At 42.5% G+C, this 12,450-nt stretch overlaps 1 protein-coding gene across 1 annotated transcript; it reads right to left on the bottom strand.

Moving 5' to 3' along the window:
• Positions 1-767: 767 nt before the first annotated feature.
• frs2b (fibroblast growth factor receptor substrate 2b) lies at positions 768-11,100 on the bottom strand. Its single transcript, XM_015004728.2, has 7 exons — positions 10,494-11,100; positions 6,813-6,884; positions 6,651-6,742; positions 4,387-4,573; positions 2,472-2,606; positions 2,186-2,349; positions 768-2,071 (listed from the first exon to the last, which is right to left on the bottom strand). Exons 3-7 carry the CDS (start codon positions 6,714-6,716, stop codon positions 1,022-1,024), a joined length of 1,602 nt encoding a protein of 533 aa, XP_014860214.1. The 5' UTR covers positions 6,717-6,742; positions 6,813-6,884; positions 10,494-11,100; the 3' UTR covers positions 768-1,021.
• Between the last annotated feature and the right edge of the window lie 1,350 nt (positions 11,101-12,450).

Consider the following 12,450-nt stretch of genomic DNA (forward strand, 5'->3'; position numbering starts at 1 on the left):
GGGTTTCCAGATAATAATGGAACACACAAAAACATGCAAAAATTGAAGTTTTTTTTTTTTGTACTGTTGTAACAATCTCCCCTTCAGTTCAACCTTATAAGTAGAGACACATAGTTGACGTTACCATCATGCAATGACTTGGAATTAAGTTTTGGGAAAGCTCATTGTATTTTTCACAGGTGGTGGAACATTATTGTCAACATCTGCTCAAAGTAAAAATGTTACTTTTAATGTAACTTACTTTTTCAAGGAGTAATCAGTAATCCGATTAAAGTTACTTTTTCAAAAATAACTATGCCATCACTGTATATAACACATTGCTGTGATAATGCTGCAGTGTGAAGATGTGTGATGATGTTGTGAGGTCGAAGGATGAAAGATGTGGGACCACGATGCTGGTCTTCTGGTTCTGGTCTGATCTTCATCCCCAGAACCAAATATGGAGAAGGAGCATTCAGTTTCTGTACACCACAAATCAGGAATAAACTTCCAGAAAATTGTAAAACAGCTGAAATACTGAGTTTCTTTAGATCTAGACCAAAAACCCACCTGCTTAAAGTTGCTTTTGAAACATTATAAATGAAACACTGACCAACATTTTGATGTTTAATGATGGTACTTAGAAAAATGTAATGTTTCAATTGTCGATTTTTGTGTTTTTTTGATGTAAAGCACTTTGAACTGCTTTTTTGTTGAATTGTGATATACAAATAAACTCGATTGGTGTGAGAATGACGATGGTGATAGAAGAGGCGAGGCGCTCGAAAGCGAGTACAAATAAAAGCAGACATTTATTGTCAGATCTACTGTACATGTGTCATCTTACAGCAGCAGTGACTCGTACAAAAGGATAACTGGAATGTTTGTTCAGTAATACTGACGTGTACCATATAATGAAAGCAGTCTGTTACATCATGATCATCAGAGGTATTACATCTGCTATAGTACCAGTCCACCTCCTCAAGTGGACAGCTCCTGTCTGAGTGGAGTCCATGCACGGCTCCGCGCCTACCACAGAAAGTCATGCGGCACTCTTAGTGGGAAGCTCCGTGCTGTTGTGTCTCGTCTTGCGAGACGTGCCATCGTCTCGTGGCCGTGCTTTCTGCAGGCTGGACATGGCGGCAGTGCGCTCAATATCGATGAGAGCGTACATCTCGGTGCGCCGTGTCGGCGTGGTCGGGGGCAGCGGGGAGGTGGGGGTGCGAGGCGTGTGGGGGTTGCTGCCGTCCGACGTACCTTTATGTCCGCCGCCACCGCCGCTGTCCATTTCCACCTCAATGTAGTTCAGAGTTTTAGGCGGCTCCATGTGGCCCGGCAGTGGCGGCCGGCGGAAGTCAAAGTTAAAAATGGTCGGACCGTCGGTGCGTCGGCGGGCCGTGTCGGGCCGGTGTGCGCTGAGCGGCGCAGTCACGTTCTCTGTGTTGACGTAGTTGTGTGAGGGCTCGAGGACAGCGGACAGCGGGTGGGAATAGGAGTGCTGCAGCAGGCTGTGGGTGGTGTGGTGGTTGTATCCGTTGAGCGACGGTGTTTTCAGACCGCCGTCAGCGCTCTCCTCCTCCTCGGCGCTCGGCTTCCTCGCCTCCCAAACCGGCGGCAGTGCCGGAAGGTTTTCATAGTCCAGCAGAGCCGTGCGCCGCTGGGCTGAGTTGTTGACATTCTGCAAGTCGGGGGTTAGGGGAGGCGGGCGGTGGCGACGGGGAGCCGTGGCGGGGTTGGAGGAGGACCCATTGGAGTGCGGGGTTTGTGGCTCGGCCAGGGTAGGGGTTGGGATGGGGCCGTTAGTCTCTCGGAGCTCGGCGGCCTCCTGCAGCTCCTGTTGCCTCTTTTTCTCCATCTGCTGCTTCTGAACAGGCGTGGGGCCGAGCACAAAGCGCACTCCCTGAGGCTCCAGCAGAACCTGGGGCTCCGGCTGAGGCGTGGGGGGCACGGGCTCCACACGGGCCCTGGGAGGAGGCGGTGGGGTTGGAGGACACTGAGACTGTGGTGAGGTGGGGCTCTCCAGGGGGGTGACGACAGTGAGCGGGCTGGGCTGGTCCTCCAGGAGCCCCGTGGTATTCACATAGGTGTGCACCTGCAACACAGAAAGCAGCGGCATTAGCATCAGCCATATCAGGTCCACTTCTCGCTAGCAAAAGGAGAACTTCAGGTTCTGTCTGAAGTGAATGTTAATCGGCACTCATCTTACCGCCTCGTCAGCCACAAGCAGCGGGTGTGTGGACTCCTCTCCCACAGACGGCAGCCGGGTGCTGGCCACAGATGGGTGACGTGTGGATGGGTGAGACGGTGTCTCTCCCACTGAGGGCAGCCGACTCACCCCATTGGGCACCGTAGGTACCGAGTAACCCAGAGCTGCAGCCAAAAGACAACCCCACACCAGTTTAACAACAGTACTATATGACCTCTGACATAAGCAGAAATGGTCATTTCCTGATTACAGGACTTATCAGATTAAAGTTGGTGTAAGTGCGCACCTGCGGGAGTGAGCGCCCCCTGCTGGTTGGGGTCCAGTACTGCCTCTTCCACCACACTGATGCTGTGATTGTGCATCACCTCCTGCAGCATGTTGAAGATCTCTTCAGCTCGAGAGCATTTGAAGGCAAATATACCTGCAAGCACAGAAAGATTGAAGAAAATGAGACGGTGATTTCACCAGAGGGTGGAGAAACAGAAATCACAACACACACACGTCTGCGTTTAACTGGAGATGAACTTTAACTTTGAGATGATTGGTCAGCTGACTGGAGCTCATAGGAACATATAACAAGAATCCATGTGGTCATCCACACCCGCCTTCCTATATGAGACCGAACAGAACCTGTTCAAGTCCGTAGAAAGCAGCTGGGAACCGGATTCTGTTGATCTTCCTATTGTCACCGTCTAAACTCCAGTTTATAGTTTATTGACATGAATCAAAACCCTTAGCCCAACACTCCGAGTGGTCAGACAGGAGGACAACATATGACAACTGAGCGACAATAAGACAACTGACAGATGATGTGAAGTTGGTCTCTACACCTGAGAGACAAGGTGGAGGGAAAAGACAGGAAACACACAGGAGACTGTGGGGGACACGGCACAAGCACAATTATTGATCCCTGTGTATTCACAGCATAATCAATACTGATCAGCCGATCACCCCCATCCGGTCTGAGACTTACCGACCCCCTCCTAACCCTGAGCAGCTCGTGGTCCTGAGAGCGTGTACGAGGAGAGACACAGTGCAACTTTAACCTCAACATTTTCCACTTCAACATTCTTTCCCAGGTTTCCTCGTCGCCTCCTTCCACAGCTCCAATGTGGGGCAAAAATCAGCTGCCAGCTAATTTGGAAGATGCAAAGATCCAAAAAAATATTTTCTAAGAGCTGGAGGTACAAATCGCTCTGATGTATTTGTAGGGGTGGGTGTGTCAATAATCAGTCTGCAATCACATCATAATGTAATCGAATCAGATTTCCACCACTGCTATTCATCCAAACATGCTGCGAGAATAAAATAGACAGTGGTTCTATATAATCAGATGTTTCAAATCATCATCAGCTGTATTAAAGACACAAATGGGTCCATGGAAAGATAATTTAAGAAAATTATTCACCAAATATATTAGGTGTATTTTTTTGATGAGGAAACTGATAAAAGTGTAACCAAAAGGGTGGAGCTTGTCGTGACAGAGCTCTCTGCCTCTCATCATTTAGAAAGATTGAAAAGGAGAATGCAACTGATAGGATATGGCTGTGTTTTGTAAAAACATTTCAAGTTTGGGGAAGTCATGTTGGATTATTACAGTAAGAAAAAACTCTGGAGTTCATCGGAGCACAAGGTGAAGAGCTTCAGCAGCAACATCAGGTTAACTGGATACCTGAACATTGTTTATTTTGTGCTACTGGATCTCCAACACTTTGTACTATGGAGTGTCTGGAAACAATGATAGCTAGTGAAGCTACAGGTGCCATCTCATGTTTTTGCTTAAGGAAAATGATGAACAATGGAACTTTTAGTATAAAAACTCTGAATCAAAAGTGATCAGCATCTTTAGATATTTAAGCTTATAAGACAAAGTTAAACATCAAAAGTCCTTGGTTGGGTCATCTCTAATTGCTATGACTGGGCAGCAGGGGGCAACATGTCACTCTGACATGTTAGTGTAGCTCCTTGAGACAATAAGAGTCTTTCCTAACTCTACTGCGGGACCTCTGTTCCTTCTTTAGACCTACTGCGTCTGAAGAGACCCCTAAACATCTGGAATCATCTTTATGTCAAGTAAAACAGATACAAGACTTTCTACAAAACACACAACCATAAGATTCTTCTGCACAGTACAAATTTTCACATCAAAAGGAAACCGTCTGAGACAGGTTTGTTCTGATTGGTTCATCTGACAGTCGCACCTTGGCCGGTCTGGCAGCGACGGCCGCTCTCGAAGGAGAACAGGTTGGAGTCATAGCCGTAGCGCCGCAGGCACAGGTAGGGCCACCTGACGTCGTCTCGGCGATGTGTGTGGAGGACGAGCTCGGATTCGGTCAGCTCCATCACGCCTGAGCCCAGCTCGTTCCCATCGTCGTCCACATTGATCACCTGGCAGCGGAAAAACACATGCAGGGTTGTAACTTTACTGAGCTGAGCAGTTCTAGCATCCAGCGATTTCACAGAAACAAACACGAAGAAAATTTGATTATCATGTTGATTTGTTGCAGAACTCCACATCAGATAGTCGGATTTATTTAGTTTTGAGGATATGTCATCTGAACAAGAAGGAGAAAATCTGTTGAAGCTTTTTGAGCCGACACCAGTTCATATTAAAGGACTCAATGGCTATTGAATACATTCACACAGCAGGCAAATGCAACCCAAATCAGATTTTTTTTGCCCATATCAGACTTTCTCATGGCAGTCTAAAAGGTCCAATTCTGATCTTTAGACACACAACAAAAATCTAATTTGTGACACTTCTATTTGTGGTGCTAAGTACGGATAAATATCCGATTGTTTTCAAAGTGTCTGCAATGTGTAAGGTAAAGTCATGAGACGAGTGTTCAGAGAGTCCCTGACATGTAAGGTGTTCCTGAACAATCTGAAATTATGAAAAAAGCCTTTCTGCCTGAAGCACATCACAATCCCATCACGTCTGGCTCTGACTACACATCTGATTGGTCCCAACACAGAAGGCAGTGAGACAGGTGGGAGGCTTATAGTCTATGCACCCAGACAAACCAGAGCCCGATACTCCAGTTCCTGTCAAAAGTGGAAACTATGTTGATCCCTGACCTGTATCTGATTCACTGAATGTTTGAGCTCAGATAAAAGATGAGGTTTGGCAGAAATGGCGGTCAACACTTTCTTTGCAAGTTGTCGTATCGGAGCTGCTGAAGTTTAAACCAGGGGTTTTACTTGTGTAACGTGAACGATGAAGCGATGTGCAAAGGGAGTTTTTCGTTGCCTGTTCACAGAGGGCTGGACAATAAACCAATAAAAATATATCTCGCGATGAGACACATGTTCAATATCAATAGATGATACATCTGATGATGTATCATCTATTGATATTGATATGTCAATATATTCAATATATTGAATATTCACCGAACTCCAATCTAGGACCGCACAGCTTTCTGGCAAATGTAGGCAGAGGGAAGGCTTTAGCTGCTCAATCTCTCAAAACTAAGCAAGGTGGCGTCAACTAACTCACTCCTCGGTTACCTAGCAACAACCTGTTGAGTAACTTGTGCAGCAGCAGTTTCAGGTTTCACTGCTGTCTCTAAAACCACTTAAGCAACGGCATGGAGAGAAAACTGCAGAGAAACAACAGCAGAGATCATGCCAACCGTCTGGCAGCATTTCACATATTCAAAACAAAAAACTAATCAATAATTACAGATCTTGACTGATATGAAATGCTTATGTTGCGATAAGTTTTTCAGCCATTTCGTCCAGTCCTATACAGAACTACAATCTGAAAGGGACCCTGCCTTTGACACATTAGTGATAATGTAACCTTTGCCCATCCGTTTCATTGTTTCAACCCAAAAATATAGCAAATAAAAATGAGTTTCTAAAAGGTTGATAAACTTTAAAAAGGTTGAGGAATCTCAAACCTTTTAAAAGTTCATTTTCTTTCCATCACCAAACACTTTCACAGTCATCTGAGGGATGTAAATGAAAGTAGAAGGACACCATGCAAGGAAAATTGGTTACTAATTCAAATCCAAAATATAAATGCTGAGGTAGCTCAAAAGCAGCCTGAGTGAACCATCAGGGACAACGACTCTAAGCCGCAGCTTGTGTAAAGATTGTCTGAACTCCAAAGGCGTCAAACACACTAAATCATCCACAGACGGAGAACATCGGATGTCAGGAGCAGAACTGAAGCAACTCCATTGCTGGTTCAACATGACTTGTCACAGCTACTTCCTTCACGCTAATCAGCTGTTAATGCAGGAAAATCGATTCATAACGCCGCTCCGTTAACGAATCAGCTCCAGGTGACTCACCTGCTCTATCCACCTAATAATGAGAACAGCTTAAACATGTCTGGCTCTCACTGGTAGAACAGGAGAGAAGGAACCGCGGGTTGTGAAATAAGACCGTGGGACGGTCATTAGTGAGTAAGTGAGGGCGTGGGCGGAGAGGCGGGCAGGTAGAGGCAGGAACTCACCTTGAATTTACTCTGATGATTATCTGGAACTGACTCTTTCTCTGGACAGCTTAAGCAGCTACCCATGGCTTCTTCAGAGCACCATCTGACGTCTGGAACAGAGGAAGCCTTTAGCGGGGAACCCGAGAGGCCATCGTAGCGTCACGCTGCTGGGGAACTCACCTAGATCCAGCCTCCAGCAGCTCTGCTTCCATCATCAGAGCTTTCGTGGGTCTGCAGGGAGGAACAGCAGCTCTGCGGATCAAACCGGGACAGAATTGTTTCAGTAATGGGACATTCCTCACCCGGTCCTATTGGTTTTCTTATAATTCAGTTCTATCCATTTTCATAAAGCCTTTTAAGAATAAATCTTGTCAGAGACCAAGGCAAAAAAAAAAAAAAATGCAGCAAATGCCATATGCAAGCCAACAACAATTATGTTGTTTCAGCATAAATTAAAAAGGTGAATCAAATCTGGAACATTTAATCTTACTGCCGTTTAATATCAACACCACATACTAAATACAGCACAATCATTGTAGGGGTTTTTAATATCATGTTTATAAATCAATCAGAAATCAACTGAACGGGACTGCAGTGATAATTCACAAATAAATCCTGACCGTAACACTGTTTGCATCTCATAAACTCTGTAGGGTTATTGAACATCACCAGCTGGTGGTTAGAAATACTGACTCAAGTGCTGCTTTTCACTCCTTCCATAAGTCTGTCAGGTGTTTAATCAGTTGGTGCTTGTTAATAAGAGCATAAGCAGAATTTCGATTATCTGTATACAAGGACTGCTAGGGACGAGCATTCAAAAACAAAGGATGCTGTCTAACGCGGTTCATAAATCAGAGTGGTGATATTCAATAATAATGGATAATTAAATCCATTATTTAATTATTTATTAAAGAATGGATTTATTATCCATTATTTATTAAATAATGGATAATAAATAATCCATTATTTATTATCACAGGAATAAATAATGGATTTGTGGAAATAAACTATCTTCCTGGTGTTTGATTTTCTTTAGAAACCCACAGGGAGCATCAAACTTTTACTGGAAGACATGATGGTTTACTGGTGGAATAGTGAGATGTCAAGATGGCTTTCTGGCCAGCCAGAGTTTAGATAAGATGGAGAAAGACCCAGAGAGTAGCAGACGCAGAGCTGCTGTGATAAAAACAAATTCAGCCTGTTAATTTCTCCCATCTCGTTACAAACTGATGCAGAATCTCCTCTGAAGTAAAACAAACATTTGAGAAGTTTTGCAACATGTTCTTGAGTAGGTTTTTAAAACAAGACACCAGCCTGAAAATGTGGATATTTATCCCTAAGTGACAGACATGCAGGGAGTTTATGATCTGAGCCAGTTTCACCAGTAATGTGACACTTCGTTTTATTCTTACATTGCTTCAAAAGGAACATCCATGGATAGATTTTAGACAGGAGAAATGTGCCAATCTAAAATGAATCTGGTCAAACAGACTATTTTTTCCACATATATCTAAGAGAAGGCAAAACTGAAATGAAGATTATTAATTTCATCTTAACGAGGGACAGTCTTCCTCACAGCTCTGACGCAGCGTGTCCTAGTTCATGTCTGTTTACCCAGATAGGATGAATACTTTAACAGCATCTTTAAGTTCTGCAGCTCAGGTAAACACATTCCCAAACAGAGCAGAGACAACAAGAACGTGAATACATTTTCACTCATTCTGATCAAAGACTTTCTTGTTCCTTTTTCACCAGCCCAGTCGATGACTTCTGTCAAAGAGCAGCACTGAAACGACAACCACCAAAACCTACAAACAAACTGATGCACATGTAAAATAGAGCTGCACAATATTTTAAGATTGCAATTAGCATTGAAATGTGAATCTGAGCAACATCACAATCACAATTGGATCCAATATTTGGTAAGCTATAGGGCAGCATAATATTTAGAAAATGTGAATTTGTAATACTTTTGCTGAATTTGCTATAACAATATTGATTACTAATAACTCACATTTCTTCTCTGACCCTACACATCAGCTGAGGGCATTCACATCAGAGTCCCTGTAATCTGAATGCTTTGCGCTCGTCTTATCTCACGTTCAATGCATTCAAACTCTTGATAAATCCAACTTCTTGGATTTACTTTCCCAGTCCTCTTCTCTCTGCTGACATAGATTTTAGTTACTGAGATCCACAGAAAGATTAGTGGCCATCATATTCATGGAGGAAAAGAATACTTACTTTAACAGTGACAAGTTTCCCTTTATCCAGTGATCAGGCGTCACCTCATAATCAATATGACCCTGCGTCCTGAACCTAGCTTTAAATTTGTCTTACAAACCTGAGCAGACAACCAACACTTAACTCTTTTTATAACAATTTAATAATTAAAACTAAAACTACAAAAACTCAATTCGAAACATTTGTTAATTCATTCTGACAAACTTCTCGAATAATAAGGTCAAATTTTGAGCTGATGTCTTCCACTTCCCTGTCTCACCTGCATGAGAGCATGTGATAAATGTGCTTCATGGAAGACGTTAGGGAAACTCCCTACAGGCTCCTCCTTCAAATCTTTCGGTTCCATTGATTATTTCAAGTGTACACAGCATTTAAGGCTAATCGACTTTAGTCACATCCACAGAAAGCATCTGACTTACGGTAGCTCTGTCAGTATGAGTCAGTCTGCGGCTGCAGGTTGAGCTCCAGTCACTAGATTTGCCATTATGCTACCGGCGGTGTCGCCCCCTCAAAAGCAGCCTTTAATTTACCATTGCAACGTTTCAGTTTTCAAGAACTTTCAATAATAACTTAAACACACCCATGGTGTAATTATTATCCATCTCATTCATTCCTATTAGCGACATAAGCAGGGCTTATTAAGTTCTTCAACAAAACCATGTCTGAGTCACCTGAAAATAAGTGAATGTGTGCCAATTAATGTTCAAGTACCTAAATACAGCAGCATGTTACATTTCCGAGCAAATGCTTAAAATCTACATGCCATAAAAAATGTGAAACAGTATAATTTAGATTCAGGGATTAACTGCAATAATATTCAATTTAAAAATAATACAACTTCAATACCTGTTACACAGCAGTATATGATCTATACTGCACGATGTTAGTTTGCACAACCATCATCATGCATCTTTATTGCAATATGCAAAAGAATGTGTGATTATAAATATAATCTAAATTGTAATCATATTTAAGTTTCTTTGTAATTATTTTCTCCTGCAAATATCACATAGAAAATTATTTACAATTCGTCAAAATCCTGTAAACAACTATATAAATCAACTTAAAAACAAAAAAAAAAGGATATTACTCCCCCCACCCCCTTTTAACTGACTGCAACGCTCTCGTTTTCAATATTGGACCCAAATCCATAGCATCTGATTTGATCATAGATTATTGATTACATAAATAAAGTCAGGATTTTGAATTAAAAAGGTGCAGCTGTTTGTAGTTTCAGGTAGTTGACCAGGTCACTGAGACATTACACCAACGCCTGATTGATCCATCACCTACGGATCAATCAGTCAGTAAATCAATCAATCAGCCAGCAGCTTTGAGTCACTGACAGGTTATTTATCAGTGCGGGTGTTCGGATTTTCTTTTTACTATTATTGGTTTTGTCCGTGCAAATACACGATATGTTCCGTGTTTAGGTAGCATTAAGTAGCCTCACTAGCCTTTGCTGGCCAGGTGTGACCAGTACACAAAGCTATATTAGTTTGAGGGATTCTGGTCACGCAGATGAAACTTCCCAGAGATGTTTCTGTAATGGCAGCTAGTAAGCAGCAGCTTCTTAGCAATAGCGGGTGAACTTAGGGTACTTTAGTTCAAACTCACCGGGTTAAGTCAGCGGAGGGACTTCCAGCATCCGAATCTTCTGGACCTCCGGATGACGGAGAAGGAGCTATGTTCTGTCCGAGTCTTTTGGATCTCCAGCAGCTCGGTTCTGTCCGTCCAGAAAGCGTTAGCAGTTAGCAGCTAGCGTTCGCTGCTGGAGCGCCAAAAAACAATCACAACTTCTTTCAAAGGCCGCTAACGCTGCTCTTCACGGGAAATAAAGTACCAGAACCGGTCACAATCCATCGGGAGTCCGTAGTGGGTCACTATGAGCTCCGAGGTTCCTTCGAAAATAACTTTTTCTGCCTAAAAAATAAGTTTTGTGAACTCGCTAAATCTTTCCGCTGCTAGCTGTCTGCGGGGCTTACTCACTGCTCAACTTCCGGCTCTGCAGCGGCCTGAAGCGCATGCGCAGAGAGTAGGGTAAGGGCCTAGGACAAAACAGACTCGCACAACAGAGACGCAATGGCTCACAACAGACTTACTATAACACAAGGTAGACAGAATAAAACACAGGACTCTCGACATATCACAAATCAGACTCCTAATATCACAACATAGACCTAATAGCAGACAACAAATCAACAATAACAGACGACAGATTCACAATCACACACAAGAGTTAGTAATACAACGGTATTTCAAAAGCAAAACAGACTCACAGTGTGACAGCAGAAAAATACCACATAAACCCACATTAATATAATCGTCACACAGACACACCAGAACAAAGGGATTCACAATAACATGCAATGTAACATACATAGAAGCGCAACAACAAACAACAAACCAAACATGTGAGCCAAGCCTTTTCACATAACAGATGTGATGTACTTCTGATTACTGTACTTTTACAACTCCTACGTGTAGGAGTGTGGTGTTATTACAGTTTTGCTGTTGTGCATTTCCATGTTTGTCACTGTGTTTTATAATTGATAACGTGTTTTTGTAGTGTTACATCATTTTTACAGTGTTTTTCCAGGGAAAATTGCAAGGTGATGCAATGTGTTGTAGATAGTTTTCCTATTAGTGTCACATACTATTGTGACATTATTGTAGTAGCTTTGCTGAGTTGTTGCAGTGTTATCACGGCTTTGTTGTAGAAATAACACAGTATGGTTAATTTTTTGTTTGAGTAATCTTACAGTATTGTTGCACTGGTTTCACAGTGTTTTTTCAGGGTTGCTACCGTTCTACTGGAGCATTTTTGCCGTGCCAATGTGACGTTGTTAAGGAGTGGTTGCAGAGCTATTGCAGTGTTTTTACAGCATTTTCTTTGTTGTTGCTTTGTTGATTCAGTGTCTTAGAGTTGTTGCAGTGTTTTTACAGTGTTGCGTTATTTGTGCAGCATTAGTGCTGCATTCTTAAAGTGTTAGGACCTATTTGCAGTGTTGCTGCCGTGTTGCTTCAGAACAGCTGCAAGGATGCTTCAGTGTTGTAGCATTGTTACAGGTATGCGATCTGTGCAGTTATGGTATAGCATGTTTACAGTGTTGTTGCATTTTTGTTGCAGATTTGTTCCTTTCTTGATATTGTTTAGCAACTATGGAGTTAATGTAACATTGTCAGTTGATAAATAGTTTCTGCAGTATTTTTCCAGTGCTGTTATTTTGCAGTACTAATGCAGCATTAGCAAAGTGTTGTTACATCAAGCTTGCAGTGCGGAAGTGTTGCAAAGTTTTTCCAGTTTCATTTTTTTTCTTTCGGTTGATGTTATTTTTTATTTTAATGTAACATTTTTTTTTGCAACTTTGTATCTGTGTTGATTCTAGGTTACTCAGTGTTATTACATTTCTTGCATCATTGTTTTGAAGTTGTTACATAGCTGTTCCAGTGTTGTAAGATGGTTAAAGTGATGTTAAGCGATTTTTGTAGTGTGGCTGCAGTGCAGTTACAGTGTTTTGGAACATTGTGGGAGTGTTCTGCAGCATTGTAAAAATGCTGTAACTGTGTTTTT

Source organism: Poecilia mexicana, unplaced genomic scaffold (assembly GCF_051168715.1).
Source record: "Poecilia mexicana isolate PSO_F unplaced genomic scaffold, ASM5116871v1 scaffold_6, whole genome shotgun sequence".
Classification (NCBI taxonomy): Eukaryota; Metazoa; Chordata; class Actinopteri; order Cyprinodontiformes; family Poeciliidae; genus Poecilia; species Poecilia mexicana.

What these genes read in the sequence shown, in the direction of transcription:
- frs2b (XM_015004728.2), bottom strand. Translation starts at nt 6,716, where the DNA reads ATGGGTAGCTGCTTAAGCTGTCCAGAGAAAGAGTCAGTTCCAGATAAT. An exon ending in ATCATCAGAGTAAATTCAAG is followed by an intron (nt 4,574 to 6,650) that starts GTGAGTTCCTGC and finishes TTCCGCTGCCAG; the next exon opens with GTGATCAATGTGGACGACGA. An exon ending in GGGGGCGCTCACTCCCGCAG is followed by an intron (nt 2,350 to 2,471) that starts GTGCGCACTTAC and finishes TTTTGGCTGCAG; the next exon opens with CTCTGGGTTACTCGGTACCT.